Raw genomic sequence first — 14,669 nt, 5'->3', positions numbered from 1 at the left:
GAATGTGGTGTGAGACCACTGGGCATGGGAGTTGACAATAAAGTCCTATCTTCCCACATCCATCATTTTTAATTCTTCCTTCATTATTTACTCTAATGCGTAAGTGAACAGCAATACTTTTTTCCCCAGAACTGCTGCTGATAATGTTGTTAAAAGGTTATTCTCTCTGGGGTGATGATGGTACCCACTCTCCCTACCTTCTGCATCTGTGTGTGATTTTGCCCTCATCAGTTCTGCTGTGGTAGAAAACATTAATTCTACAATCACTGCAGTGTAAGGCAGCATCACACATACCTGCAGTGTCTAGTTGAGTTGGCACAAGGGAGTTTGTCCACTGCTGCTCTCAGAGGGACACTCGGTGTCTTCTGGAAATTCATCTGTATGATGTCTGTTAAGGTGCAATTCAGCCCTCACTGGGGGACCACAACACGGCTGTGTGCCCCTTCATATCCTTGGTAGGAAGTGTGGGATAGGATAAGGGGTAATGGGTATAAATTGAAATCAGGGAGGTTTAGATTAGAAGTCAGGAAGAAATTCTTCACAGAGAGGGTTGTGAGGCACTGGAACAGGTTGCCCAGAGATGTTGTGGATGCCCCATCCCTGGAAGCGTCCAAGGCCAGGCTGGATGTGGCTTTGAGCAACCTGGTCTAGTGGAAGGGGTCCCTGCCCATGGCAGGGGGGGTGGAACTAGATGATCTTTAAGGTCCCTTCCAACCCCAACCATTCTATGATTCTATGATTCTATGACTATTGCTGCTACCTTCCTCTTCTTCTAATGGTGTTTTACCACACCGTGAAAGCGTTTTTCATCTGAAAGAATCACAAAACACCTCACATGCTCTTTATACATGATAAATGCAACCTGATGCTTCCTGTTGCTTAGGAGAAGAAAGGCAGTGAACACACTCCTGTAGTCTGTTAGTAATGAAAGAACATTTTTTAGCAAAAAAGTCCCCAAAGAATAGCAGCTATTCAGGTATCATGGGTGCTTCGGCAACCTCGCAGAAGCTCTCCGTCTCCCGTACAGCTAATGAGGAACAATGCTGGAGGATAATGCTAATTATCTGTATCCGACAGTTGAACTCAGGGTTTTTTGTGAGTGACAAGACAGAAGCACACTGGCCATTTTTTATGCCTGCTTAAATTTTGGCTTTCAGGTAGCTCAAGAAGATGGTTTCATTTGCTCCTTTTTAATTTCCCTCTGCTCTAAAGGTACCACCCTCTTACCCCTCTGGGACTCATTCCAGGACTGATGCTCTGATCATCCATTACACTTTCTTTGCCAGGTTTGCTCCCAGGGAAGTAGCTGCAGTTGGGGTACTGGGGATGTGGAACTCTCACAGCATCAAGGCTCTCGTTACTACTCTTTGTTATACAGTGCAGCTGGCGCAAGCATGAAGCCCACGGAAGTGTGCACAGCAGAGTCCAAGTGGGATGGTTTGGGGGCTGTATTTTCTAGGAAAGGCTGGAATTCCCCATGTATATGAAAACAGAATGCTCGTCTCCAGAGTCATCACTAACACTCTTCACCAATCACTAAGGGCACCTGCATTGTGAAATCAATTTCCCTGGTTTTCCTTATGCTCTCGTGTTGCCTTCAGACTGTACCTAAATCAGTAGCACCTTTGTGTGCCATGTTGCTTTACTAACCCCACCTTGCTTTCTTTGTTATCTTTAATTCTTTTATGTCTTTCTTTGGCTTTTCCATGTGAGCAAACCCCACAAACGCATCATGTCTAGTAAGCTCCAGAGAAATAATTTACATTTCTCTTGAGAGCTCAGTTGTTTTTCTTTCCTTGCCTTTCAGCTGATTTAGTGCATTACTGCTAGAGCTTTGGGGACACATGGAACAAACAGCCCTCTGACTTCTTTCCCGCAGACACGTTCTTTCCAAACTATTTCAAGCACAGTCACTTTTTTCTTCTCTTGCCCCCCTTCCCCTACCCTCACCCTGTCTCCACCACTCTTAATGTGGCTGATGTTTGGTATCTCTCCTCTTTGTGCTAATGGCCTACTCTGTGTGGGCTGTTTATTTTTTTTAACACGTGTCAGGGTTGTTTTGGTTACAGTCAAAAAAAGCGAATTGGAAGTGAGATTCTCAATGTAAACTTTGAAGTGGCAGGTCTCTTAACCATGTCCTTCCAGAAGCCCTTTCCATGCCTCTTTTGCAATAGCTTAATTAAGCCTTGAACTGGAATATTTCAGATACATGCTGGTTTGCATCTTAAGATTAGGTCATTTTGGTAAAAGTTGGGCTTTGTTTACCCAACTTACTGATCTAATTTATACAGGCAGATGGAGTGCTGAGGTTTATAAAGGGAAAGTTTGGGTTGTATGACAAAGACCTACAGTGGAACCACAAGTGGTTCCTCATGATGGTCGTATTTGGATGTCCACTGCATGGATGTGCTTGAATGTACCTAAGAAAAATCATGGTCTCAGGTAGAGATTCCAAGAAAAAAATATTGTCACTTCTAGTTTGAAGCCGAGAGAAGTTACAGGCAGTCAGTGCTTGAGAGGATGGACCCTTGATAAACTCATACAACTGGGTTCAGTTCTTTTTTAGGCATTCCATAGTAGAAACTTTATGCTGAGGAAGAAAGATCTTTCCACTGCTAAGGAATCCCACTGCTGTGTGGCACAGATAGGGATCTGAGAGTCCATGGGAAGTCTAAAAATCATCCAAGTGAAACTGGGGTAGAAAAAATTATAAATGCAATGACTACTTGGTAATAGATCCTGTAAGTATTCCTCCATATTTTTCTATAACACTGAAATCTCTGTTACTTCTGTGTACAGGATATGCAGATATATGTCTGGGGTATGTTTAAGATGCGTACTACTGTAATGTTACTGGAAAAGGAAGATTTAGATCATAGATTGTTGCTGTTGACATATAATAAAGCCATTAACTCTTTGGTTCTCCCTGCATTGGTGTTTTTAGGACAGAATATTGATAGCATCAGGTCTTGGGATAGAGGAAGAAGTTAAATCAGTGTTCCAGCACTAAGGACTGATAAACAAATTATTTACCTTTTCTTTCTATGTGGTGTGTTTGTTCTCTATTCTCCACTGACAGTTGTTGGATCTCCCAAGGGAATTTCTTTCTCTGACATCACGGAAAATTCTGCTACAGTCAGCTGGACACCCCCTCGCACCCGCGTGGACAGCTACCGGATCTCCTATGTCCCTGTCACAGGAGGTGAGTAGCTGCGAGGAGGGACAGGGAGGAAGATGGTAAAAGGGAGAGCTGGAAGGGTTTGCTGTGCTGGTATCCATCTCTCAGTGCATCTCCCAGAGGATCTCACACAGATCGTCTCTTTTTTTCTTCAAACTGCTGACTGGGAACCTGGGTGTGCAAACACGGTCGCAGTGGCCAACCTCTGCCTGAACACAGTGTCCCACACCCCATGGACAAGACTTGTAAGGGAGCTCCGAGCTAGATGCTGGAATAGTAGTACCCCTAATAGAGCCATGTTCACACAAATCTCTGTTATCCTGCTGAGCCTCCTAAGTGAGGATTTATTTCCAAACTCTGTCATTATTTTGTAGTTGCTTCATGAGCTAAGCATATTTGAAAACATGGCCCTTGGAAATAATAATTGTAATCCACGCTTATAATAGTTTTCCGAGGCAGTGATTTTTCTTAGTACTCCCCAATGTTGTTTCATTCTGTCCATTATTTCTCTGGTTTAGTGTTCAGCTTAAAAAATTTCCTATAATTAAATGAATTTTTTAGCATAATTTAGGGACTTCTCTGAAAGGAAACAGCTAGAGACCAAATGCTACAGACGTCAGGACCATAAAAGACGTGACTGGCTAAGACAAGTAAAGATACAGGCCTTTAGACAATATAGTCCATCAGCACACGTAACTTTAAATATATAGTGGTCCCAAGGAAGAAAAGGAGCAGTCCACAGTCATAAGGTTAGGTTCTTGTCTAAGTGTTTTCAAACCCAGAATCTGAAACCTGTATGTGTCCTAAGTCCTCACCCACACATGCAGCACCTCTTAAAATAATATATACTATATTTTCATTCTAAATGAAATGGGCAAAGGAGAAACTTCCAGCCCTTACCAGAAGCAAAGCAGATCTAAACTGCAAGGCCTGCCCCCACAGGGATATGAAGTTCCATGTAGAGCGCTGCGTTTTCACCTTACTTCTCATTTGTAAAATTACATTAACATGTTAATTTTTTCATGTTGTTGACATGCCACTAGGAATGAATGCAAACCATTGTCTTAGATGTAGGTGTCATGGCAGCAATACTTTTTCATGAGGCTGCCTTTTGACATTGGTGATTTTAACTAACTGGGGAAAATTATCCTGCTCCTCCTGTACAAATACAGCTATGTTGGTTATAATTTCTTTCACTTGAAACACATCCACCAAGCAATTACTGGAGTATTATGTCACTAACCCCTTGGCCTTTGGCTTCATCCTAGGTACTCCTGATGTTGTTACGGTCGACGGAAGCAAGACAAGAACCAAGTTGGTGAAGTTAATCCCAGGTGTAGACTACAATGTTAGTATCATCTCCGTGAAAGGTTTTGAGGAAAGTGAACCTCTCTCTGGCACTCTGAAAACAGGTAATGTATAAAGAGGGAAGATCAGGTTTTCAAATGCAGTCTGTGCTGTAGGAGGGACTCAGGAACTGGAGATGAAGTCCCACTGAGACTGGGACTTCATCTCCCAAAAAGTCCCATTTTTGCTGTCTGCACAGACTGTAGGAAGTTTTTTGCCCACACTTTCTTCGTGTCTTTGTATTTCAGATTAGTACAGATGTTGTAAGTTTGATCAGGATCCCATTTGTTAAGTGCTGAACCAACTTGCAGTGAGACAGAGACAATTCATGTATTTACAGTCCTAATATATCAGAAAAATGGTATAATTAATACCATTTTACAGATGAAGGCGCAAAGGGCCAGCTCATCTGCGCAGTTCAGACCAGTTTCTATTGTGGACTCAAACTCCACATCTCCCAGGTTTCAGACTGTGTTCTAAGTATAAAAATATTCTTTCTCCTGGTTTTTCTTCAATACAGCTTTAAATATCCCTGCAGGAAATGAGGGTCTGCTGTGCTCCTGCTGACCCCACCCTGGTAGTCTCATTCACTCGTTCTCTTTTGGGGGGCTAACAAGTATTCAGAGAACTGAGGCAAGGAAGAAGATGATGAGCATTGGTAATAACATGACAGTTATAGCCCATTCCAGATGTACTGGAGGCAGAGATTTATCTGGATCGTTGGCTGGCTGTTTGATTGGTTTATTTTTAAACACGCAGGGCAAGCTGGTGGAAGGTCACAGTGGCTATCAGTTTCCATCACATGGATTATTTTTCCCAGCTCTGGCTCCTGAGTTTGCGCCAAAAAGCAGTCCAGATTGACTGGGTGTTGAGAGAAATATGTCAGCTCTGACAGAGCTGTTCAGATTGATGATATCAAGACTGATCTGAGAACGTAGTTAGTTATGTCTGTTCCCAGTGTTTAATCTTTTCACGCATTGACCTCCCCTTCCAGTGAAGGCCTTTGATGCCTCTTTAGAGGCACTGACGTCTTTTCTGCAGAGCTCCACTATTCCAAAGGGGACCATAAAAGCTGCATCAGGCAGCAGTTTTTGCGCATTTTATATCGTATATTTACAGCAGAGCACTGCTCAGAGCTGAGAATGTTTGTCGAATTCCTTCAATGTGTTATTCTCTTTCCTTCAGCTCTGGACAGCCCATCAGGCCTAGTGGTGGTGAACATCACAGACTCTGAGGCTCTGGCAACCTGGCAGCCAGCAATTGCTGCTGTGGATAATTACGTTGTCTCCTATGCTTCTGAGGATGGTAAGAAGAGTTAGTTATAGGTCGGGGAGCTGACAGCATTACAGCTTGAGAGATGCTGAGATGGGTGGGGAGGCACTGGGACAGGTTGCCCAGAGAAGCTGTGGATGCCCCATCCCTGGAAGTGTCCAAGGCCAGGCTGGATGAGGCTTGGAGCAACCTGGTCTAGTGCAAGGTGTCCCTGCCCATGGCAGGGGGGTTGGAACTGGATGATCTTTAAGGTCCTTTCCAACCCCAACCATTCTGTGATTCTGTGATTCTATGATTCTATGCTCAGAGATGGGTGCAGCAATGTGACTCCAAGAGAATTTCAGGGGGCTGTTATTTGGAGGAGATGCCTCGCTGGAAACATTTTAGAAAATATTATTTTAGTTAGGCATTCCCAATTCAGTCATGAACAAAGGTAACATTCTTGAAAAGATGGTGTTATAATTCGTCTGACCACTAGAGAGTGCTAATACTTTTAGATAAAGAACTGCTGTTAATTCAGATTCAGCATAGGTGTAAGCAAGAGGGGTGGGCTCTGGGCTTTTACTGTTTTGCACTTGCTCCCAGCTAGTTAAAAACATAAAATCACTGCATGGGGTTGAGTACATCATGACATGTCTGCGTAATGCCGGGACCTGTTCTCTTCTGTGTTTGTGTCTTAGAACCAGAAGTTACTCAGATGGTATCAGGAAACACCGTGGAGTATGACCTGAAGGGCCTTCGACCTGCAACTGAGTATACGCTGAGTGTTCACGCGCTGAAGGACACGCAGAAGAGTGAGACCCTCTCCACCCAGTTCACTACAGGTGCTGTGTCCCACCTCACTGCAGGCAGAGCTGCCATCTCTTCTAGTGCCACCTGGCTTACATTTCTCTAATACCATAAAGTCAGCCAGCGTTGTGCTTTTTTGACTAGCAACCTGAATTTTGGTAGTATTTGCACCAAATTTGCTCTGGTGGAAGGCTGGTGGGACTGATTCAGAAGGTGTTTTTCTGTTACCAATTCTATGGATTCTCACACAAATCAGGAGCTCCTTTTCAGAGGGCTGATATATGGGTACCAGTGCTGAAGGTATCCAGTTCTTTTCATGCCTATGGCTTTCCATGAGAACTAATGAAGTCACGAATGCTTCCCACTTTCCTGACTGTTACTTGACTTGTCCCAGGGTGTTAACTAGAGAGCCAAAACCTGAGGTGTACAAAATCAGTGTTATAATTACAGTGGAGAAGGGAAGCTGCAGCCAGATCAAGTATGAAAAGTTTTCCTACTCAAAAGAGGCATCACTGGAACCAAAGTTTTCATCCTGGGAATATGTTCATACTGATTTGTCTTGTGTGAAATAATGAAAGGCACAATTTTATTTCAAAAGGCATTTCAATGCAACTGCTGATAAAGTGCCTGAGACAACCAGTATTTTAACTTAAATTAAATACCTTTATTTTAAAAGTTCCTGTGGGAAAATTACTTTCAAATCACAGAATTCAGGTTGAAATATTTTTAAATTTCAAATTTCTAGGAATAAAACTTGTGGTTTTTTTTCCTGGCCTGTTTTTAATATACTGCCCATAAGATAGCCCGTTCACTAAACTCCATGTAGATGTAATTGTAATCGGTCTGTTGTCTCCTTCAGGACTGGATGCTCCAAGAGATTTAAGTGCCACTGAGGTTCAGTCAGAAACAGCTGTGATAACTTGGAGGCCTCCACGTGCTCCTGTCACCGGTTATCTCCTAATCTACGAGTCCATTGATGGCAGAGTCAAGGTATAGCACTTGTAACCAAACCAGAAGGACTGTGCCTCAAAACTGGGCAGTAGAGATGCTCTGAAGTGTCTGGTAATGGAACAAAATCATCTGTCTTAAGTTAAACATGATAAAACACCAAGTACCTCTTAGGTTGAACGCAAATACATTTAAAACTTGCTTCCATACTTTCCTATATTATATCCTGAAACAGAAGCTTAGTAGCAGCCTGAATTTTGACAGTCCACAATACAGATAAAAGCACAAGCAACTGTTTTCCCTCATTCTGAACCCATATCATGGAATAAACCCACGCACCCCGAAGAATGGGATTCCCCTTTCTAAAACTCAGGAGAATCCATTCCTGGGCAAGCGAGGTGTCTAGGGCAGGATGAGTTGCCTTTGAAAGTGCCCCTTGCTCTCCAGCAAGCGTGTGATGTTCTTACCTAACTAGATTACACTAGGTGCTTAAATATGAATGAGTTGAATCCCCGCAAAAATTACAGATGATTTTGGATGCCTAGGCTGTTACATCAGGGTTCAGATTTTCAAGAAGGGAAATTCCCTAAGCATGCTAAAAATCAGCCTTTTAAAATTACAGAGAACAGCCTTTTGAAGACTGGAGTATATTTCCTTCTCCTAAAGGGTGATTCTTACCAATTTTTTATGAGTTTCACCGAGACATCTATACAATGTGTACGTTCATGTAAATATTTATGCTGATTTTATTTTAAACCACACAGCTCATACATTGTGATGTTAAACATTCAATTCCAGGCAACTTTTCTCGAACTTCTAAAGAAAGTTATGTTGATTAAAATCTTAGAGGCATAAAAGTTTTGTCTCAAATAGCTTAGATGGTTAAAAATACCACAAATAATTACCACAAAAAATAAAGTGACAAACGTGTAACAGTTCCAGTCATTATGATTTTCTCATTATATTTCCCTGTATCATTATTTCTCCTCCCTATAGGAAGTCATCCTAAATCCCGAGACAACTTCCTACAGCCTGACAGAGCTGAACCCATCTACCCAGTACACGGTGAAACTCCAGGCACTGAACAGATCCCTGAAGAGCAAAACAATCCAGACTATATTCACCACAAGTAAGGACTTTAGAGCACACGCACAGCTGAAATAACATATAAGTTACTGCTCTTAGGACAAAGCTGAGCTCTGCAATAAGTAGACACAGTCCTCATAGAAGATTTTTAATCCAACTGTCAGTACGCATTTCATTTGCTCGTAGTGTCAGTGCAAAAGTCCTTTTTCCCCTTAAGTTGTAGTGTCATCTGCTTTCCCCAGACTGGCAGGACGAAATTCTTTTCTTTATATCCATCCACATCACCTCTATAGTCCTCTCCCTGGTGAAACATCCGGCCTTTTTCGTGTAAAATCTCAAAAGGAACATCACATTTAAAATCCAGACTGACACCCTGATTTACCTCTATTGATGCCTAGCAGGCTGTTAAAGCAAATCGGCGCTTTAAGTTGCAACGAAGCAAGCCACACACACACAAATCAGCTCAGTGGTGTGAGAGATGAATTTCTGGGCAGTTTTTTTTTCCTCCTCTTGCTGAGATCAGTATTCACAAATCCTCACGGCATGTCTCTTCCAGCTCTAGCAGGACAGCTCTCCAGTGAGCTGAATGTAAGAATAGATTGGGTTTTCTGAAGGTGACTTCCAGCTGATATTTTAAAAAAGAAGTTGTTGGGTATTAACTGTGAAACCTTGCCTGGCATTTCCCTCACTTTTCATGGTTTCCAGCCTTTCAGGCCCAGCAGGACCTTCAGCCCCCTCCATTCCCCCTTCTGCTGCTTGTACCCGCTTCAGCCCAAGGTCTCACAGGAGGGCTAACGAAAGTCACACAGCCCCAAAGCCACTCCTTGTGTAGAGCAGGATGAACTCTGAACTCCACCAACAGGCCACAACCCTCAACCAGGAATAGGAGAATTAAATCTGGGTGTATTTAAGTGGTGTGTGGCAACTCGACCATAAGCAAGACCTGGATGGGGTGTCTTTTCCTGTATAAACAGTGTCAGCCTCATTCAGGCAGGTGCTTAAGCCTGGCCTTAAGTCTAAACATACACTTTTGTGCTCTTTGGTGAGAGGGAAACTCAAGTAGCCCCCGCAGACAGCTGCTTTTCTCCAAATCCCAAAGCTGATGGAAATTTTCTGTAGCTGAGGCACAGGCAGGGATGTGCAACACACTGGAAAGGGAACAACAGCCACTCTGGGATCAGCTACAGCAGAAACTCTCTCATGGACACACCTAGAACCTAATTAGACCATTGGCTGGAAAAATTATTGGCCTAACTGAATTTGAAAAAAAAAAAAAAAAACCAAAAAAGAAAAAAAGCTTTTTGGGGGGATAGAAATTGTTCTGACTGCAACAATGCTATTAGCTTGTCATCAGCGATAAACACTTAACAGCATTTCCACATGGTTTCAACTGTTGTTTGCTTTGGTTTTTAAAAGCCTAGTTTTATAACATTTAATATTGTACTTCCCAGCAGAATATTCCTAATTTATTTATTTTTGGCTGTGGTCCTGTCTTTGTATTTCCCTTTCCCTTCTCCATCACATAATCAGAGGTTGGTAGATTCAATTTTACCCAAAAGTTGCTGTAAACAGAGCTCGTTCCATTTAAATATTTAGCTGGAGGATGCACCCCCATCATAGCAGTAATTATCTGTAGGAGGAGTTATCTGGCATTCACAGCACCTCCAAAAGGGTAGACAGATGTGCAAAAGCATATTCAATAGAAAAACTTACATCATCTGCTGTTTTCTGAAAGTCTCTTTTATGTAAGATATCAGTTAGGGGCCCATTCCTGGGCTCAGCACCAGGCTGTGCCATTGACCCACAACACATTTTCATGAGTCATCTGTATTCAACGAATTCCTTGTAATTGCTGATTTCTTAAGGACTGCTTTCTCTTTCTTTGTGTGTGCAGCTGGTCTTCTCTACCCTTACCCTAAAGACTGCTCCCAGGCGCTCCTGAATGGAGAAACCACCTCTGGGCTTTACACAATTTACCTGAATGGGGACAAGGCTCAGCCTCTGCAAGTCTTCTGCGACATGGGCGAGGACGGGGGCGGATGGATTGTGAGTAAGAGGGAGAGGGCCCGCACCACCCTCATGCACATCTGCCTGTGCTAAGAGCAGATCCCATCCCTGCTCATCTGTGACATCCCTCATAGTGCTCTGTTATCAGCGTAGGGCTGACTTGTCTATCAGTTTGGGGAATTTTATCTCGGGCAGGACACCTAGGTGCTTAGAACAAGGTTACCATCTTTTTCTGTAGCTGGAGGACAGAGAGGTGTCTCCAAAAGATGGGTCACATCAGTTGTTTCAGCACCTAGGGAGCTGGCATGACCATCTTACATCAGCTCCATAGGAGATTAGGTGAGAGGATGGTGGACTGACTCTTTGAATGAGAGAGAAAGTGAAGGAGGTTAAAGCACAGGCCAGAGAAAGCGTTTATTCAGCAGCCACATGGTGTGGTGGCTGGTCAGGCTTCCCAGGGACACGTCCCACTCAGACAACAAACGAAGGGCAATAAAAATGCCAGCTCTCTGTACTGATGTCCTCAAATTTGAACATGTCAGAGGGACCCAGGGCACAGGAAGGAAGAAGGAGCTGGAGAAATGCATGGCAAGGAGACTAGAAGATGTAGAAAGTCTTGGCTGAGAAATACAGAACTGCAAGGGGCTGTTAAAAATGAAGACAGCAGGAGCTAAAAGGCCACATCACTCGGGAGCCTGGGAACCCCGTAGATAAACTGGAGACTTAAAATGGGCACAGGACATTCTACAGACTTGGTACAAGTCAGGAATTGCAGGGAGACTGCTGCTTTGGGTCTAAGGGCAGGGGAGCAGCAGTGCCAACCTCTGCATCCCTAAAAGCCACGTTGGTAGTGCCCTTACTGTCAAAGGCAGTCTGTTGGTAACACTTCCTGCGTGTGGTGTTTGCAGGTGTTCCTGAGGCGCCAAAACGGAAAGGAAGATTTCTACAAGAACTGGAAGACTTACATGGCTGGGTTTGGAGATCCTAATGATGAATTCTGGTTAGGTAAGTGGCAAGAATTTGCCCTTTTAAATAAAAAAAGCAAAGCCCGTAAGACTAGGAGCCACTTTGAAGTTTCTGTTTAGTTGGCAAGAGGATTTGTACATGGGAATGTAATATGCGCGGAGCAGGCTAGGGGCAGCGTTCTGCGAGGGAGGTTGAGATTGTCAGATCCAAGCCAGTCCCTCCAGTTGCAGTGGGTAGATGCCACCAAACGCAGCAAACCAAAGCTCGCTGGTGCTCTGCCAGAGGTCAGGAGGTGACCTGAGAAGGAACTGCAGACCTTCTGCCTGTGCTCCTAGGACACCCCCAGCAGTAAAGGCGAAGTGGGGAAAATAGAGGTAAAAAGCAAATTTTCACAGATTGTGCTACATTTTCTGTGGTTGTAAATGAAAGACAATGACAATCTCACAGCACAACTTTGATTACTTTTCCCAAAGGACTACCTGCACCTGTGACTTGAAGGGGACTCTCAATCAGCCTGGTTTTCTCTCGTTGGTTTTGTGCTAACATTTCGCTCCAGCTCACCTTCCTCACCAGTGTTTATGCCCTGGTGTACCTGGGCAGGCCAGCGTGACCTCCTTTATGGGCTAACATGAGGGTAGACGAGCAATCACGGGGAGACAAATGGATGGTTCACTTCTTTCCACAGGTCTGGAGAACCTCCACAAAATCACGTCGCAGGGCCAGTACGAGCTGCGCGTGGATCTGCGGGACAAAGGTGAGACGGCTTACGCTGTCTACGACAGGTTCAGCGTTGGAGACGCGAAGAGCAGATACCGGCTAAGAGTGGACGGGTACAGTGGCACTGCAGGTGAGATGCAATCATTTTTTTTTTTTTTCTTCTGAGTTGCGATTTCCTCCCAGTTGGCTCAAGGTAACTGTGTGGATGTTGCAGATCATCATCACAGCAGGTACCTCTTGTATGTCAGGTGTTTGAAAAGATGAACATATCAGTATATTTTATGTTTCCCTTTTGAACCCTCCAGTCATTTAGGTGTCACATTTTAGAGCATACTTACGACAGAACATAAACAAGTATTTTAAACAGCCGCATATCTCATTTGGCAATGCTTGACTGTCATTTATACAGCTAATAATAGCTTGGCACAGCCTCGCCTCTTGACAGTGGAATACGCAGCAGAGTCCTGCTATAACATGATTTGTAATTTTGCTGAACAAATCATCTGCCTTTTGTTATCATAGTGGGGCAAACCCTGCAGTTCTTATGAGTCCTCCTCAGGGCTTCAGAGGATTAAGAGATCAGTCCAGTTCCAGATGGTATCTTAAAAGGAGGTACTTTTCATGCTCCAAGGTGCATTAAACAGACCAGAGATGTGTGTGTAGGGACTCTGCCCTGTGACCATCACCTGAACATACAGTTCATCAGCATAGCTGATGGGGATGCAGACAAACGACATACAGCAGCAGTGGAACTAATCCCTGTTTGAAGCAAACACACTGATGCAGAGCAGTAGTAGCTTTACAGCTAGTAGGATTCAATCCTGCTACTTCCTCTTCCTAAGAATTCAGGTCTAAGATTAATGGATGGAACAACACATATCCTGAGGGAGGAATGTGAGCTCAGATCTAGACAGAAGGCTGTTCCTCTTGTCCCCAGCTGTAAATGGGTACCCAGACCCTTGGAGTGGGAAGTCGACAGTAGACAGACATCTTTCTCTCCCTGTGTTTCCAGCTAATGAAGATGGGTAGCTTTAATCCACGGACCAGATAAGTGTGGAGACTCCTTTGGTCTTGACTCACTCCTTGTGGAGGTCCCTTTGGACTTGGTTTGTCCACACTGCCTTCTGCACAGGACCAAAATCCAGCTTTGAGCAAGAAGTGCAGGCATTGAGCTGCAGGAAACACCACTTAATAAACTGGCAATTACAGAACACCTGGAAAAATACTTTGACTTGCCTTCAAGAACAAAAACTGTGTACTTCATTCCGTAGTAAAACAGGTCAATTTTTAAAAACTTAGTTACACAGCCAGACTTTACAGATGGTGCATGGCACAGTACAAACATTTCCTGCGGAATGTTCACTCCCACGTAATCTGAACCATGCAATCCACTGACTTTGCTCTTTCTTCTGTCTCCCACACCCAGGTGACTCCATGACGTACCACAACGGAAGGTCTTTCTCCACCTTTGACAAGGACAATGATTCTGCCATCACCAACTGTGCTTTGTCATACAAAGGTGCCTTCTGGTACAAGAATTGTCACCGAGTCAATCTGATGGGCAGATACGGTGACAACAGCCACAGTCAGGTGAGCTTGGTGTTAGAAGGCTTCCGTAATGCATTAGAAGAAGGGGAATTGCAATTATGGACCTGTCTGGTGGTTCAGGTAGCCAGACAACAGACCACCAGCCAAGCCCACCCTCCAGATAGATATGGGCAGTTGCTCACAAACCAAGAATTTAATGTCAACTGGTGAAATAGTGATGTTTTGGGAAGATGTTACAAGGGAGCATCCCCAGGGTGCAGGCAACAACTGTGACTTTCAGCATGGGAAACAAAATGTTCTTCTTGCCAAGAAAGCCAGGCAGAGAGTGGGAGCTGTGGGGGACAGCAGGTGGGTTGGTTTGTACAGTTTGTGCTCACAAGTGGCCAGAGCCCTGGGCTTCCCAAAACCCCTCTGCTTTCTGTGCTTCTGCTCCCAAGTGAGAGAACAGCCGGCAAGCTGAAACGGGAGCAGCAAAGGCTGACAGCGGGAGAAGTGAATGTGTCACACACACAGACCCCACTCCATCTTCTTCTTCGCAGGGTGTCAACTGGTTCCACTGGAAGGGCCACGAATATTCCATCCAGTTTGCGGAGATGAAGCTGAGACCCTCCAGCTTCCGAAACCTGGAAGGAAGACGAAAGCGAGCGTAAAGCCCCAGAGGTGGTGAAGGGGCTACGGGCAGGGTGATGGGGGAGGGATGTAGAGTGGGGTGTGGGGGGATCCTCTGGCATCACTGGGGTGGTGGGGTGTGAGGAGCTGGTAGTTGTACCAAAGCGTCGATGATCCTTGGCCCAACAGAGGCTTCTGCAGC

At 44.3% G+C, this 14,669-nt stretch overlaps 1 protein-coding gene across 1 annotated transcript in view; it reads left to right on the top strand.

Annotated features, from left to right (window-relative positions):
• Positions 1 to 14,569, top strand: part of TNC (tenascin C) — a 47,927-nt gene extending 33,358 nt beyond the window's left edge. Inside the window, exons 13-23 of the mRNA XM_010158324.1 lie at positions 3,080 to 3,202; positions 4,447 to 4,590; positions 5,711 to 5,830; positions 6,478 to 6,621; positions 7,446 to 7,576; positions 8,531 to 8,663; positions 10,515 to 10,666; positions 11,536 to 11,632; positions 12,279 to 12,440; positions 13,737 to 13,900; positions 14,398 to 14,569. Coding sequence (XP_010156626.1) covers positions 3,080 to 3,202; positions 4,447 to 4,590; positions 5,711 to 5,830; positions 6,478 to 6,621; positions 7,446 to 7,576; positions 8,531 to 8,663; positions 10,515 to 10,666; positions 11,536 to 11,632; positions 12,279 to 12,440; positions 13,737 to 13,900; positions 14,398 to 14,508 — 1,481 coding nt within the window. The 3' untranslated portion in view covers positions 14,509 to 14,569. The remainder of the gene's footprint in view (positions 1 to 3,079; positions 3,203 to 4,446; positions 4,591 to 5,710; positions 5,831 to 6,477; positions 6,622 to 7,445; positions 7,577 to 8,530; positions 8,664 to 10,514; positions 10,667 to 11,535; positions 11,633 to 12,278; positions 12,441 to 13,736; positions 13,901 to 14,397) is intronic.
• Positions 14,570 to 14,669: the final 100 nt, after the last annotated feature.

The sequence above is a fragment of the Eurypyga helias genome, unplaced genomic scaffold, assembly GCF_000690775.1.
Source record: "Eurypyga helias isolate BGI_N326 unplaced genomic scaffold, ASM69077v1 scaffold9549, whole genome shotgun sequence".
Taxonomy (NCBI): Eukaryota; Metazoa; Chordata; class Aves; order Eurypygiformes; family Eurypygidae; genus Eurypyga; species Eurypyga helias.
The sequence above is the reverse complement of the archived record's forward strand: the minus strand, read 5'-3'. Positions and strand labels throughout refer to the sequence as shown.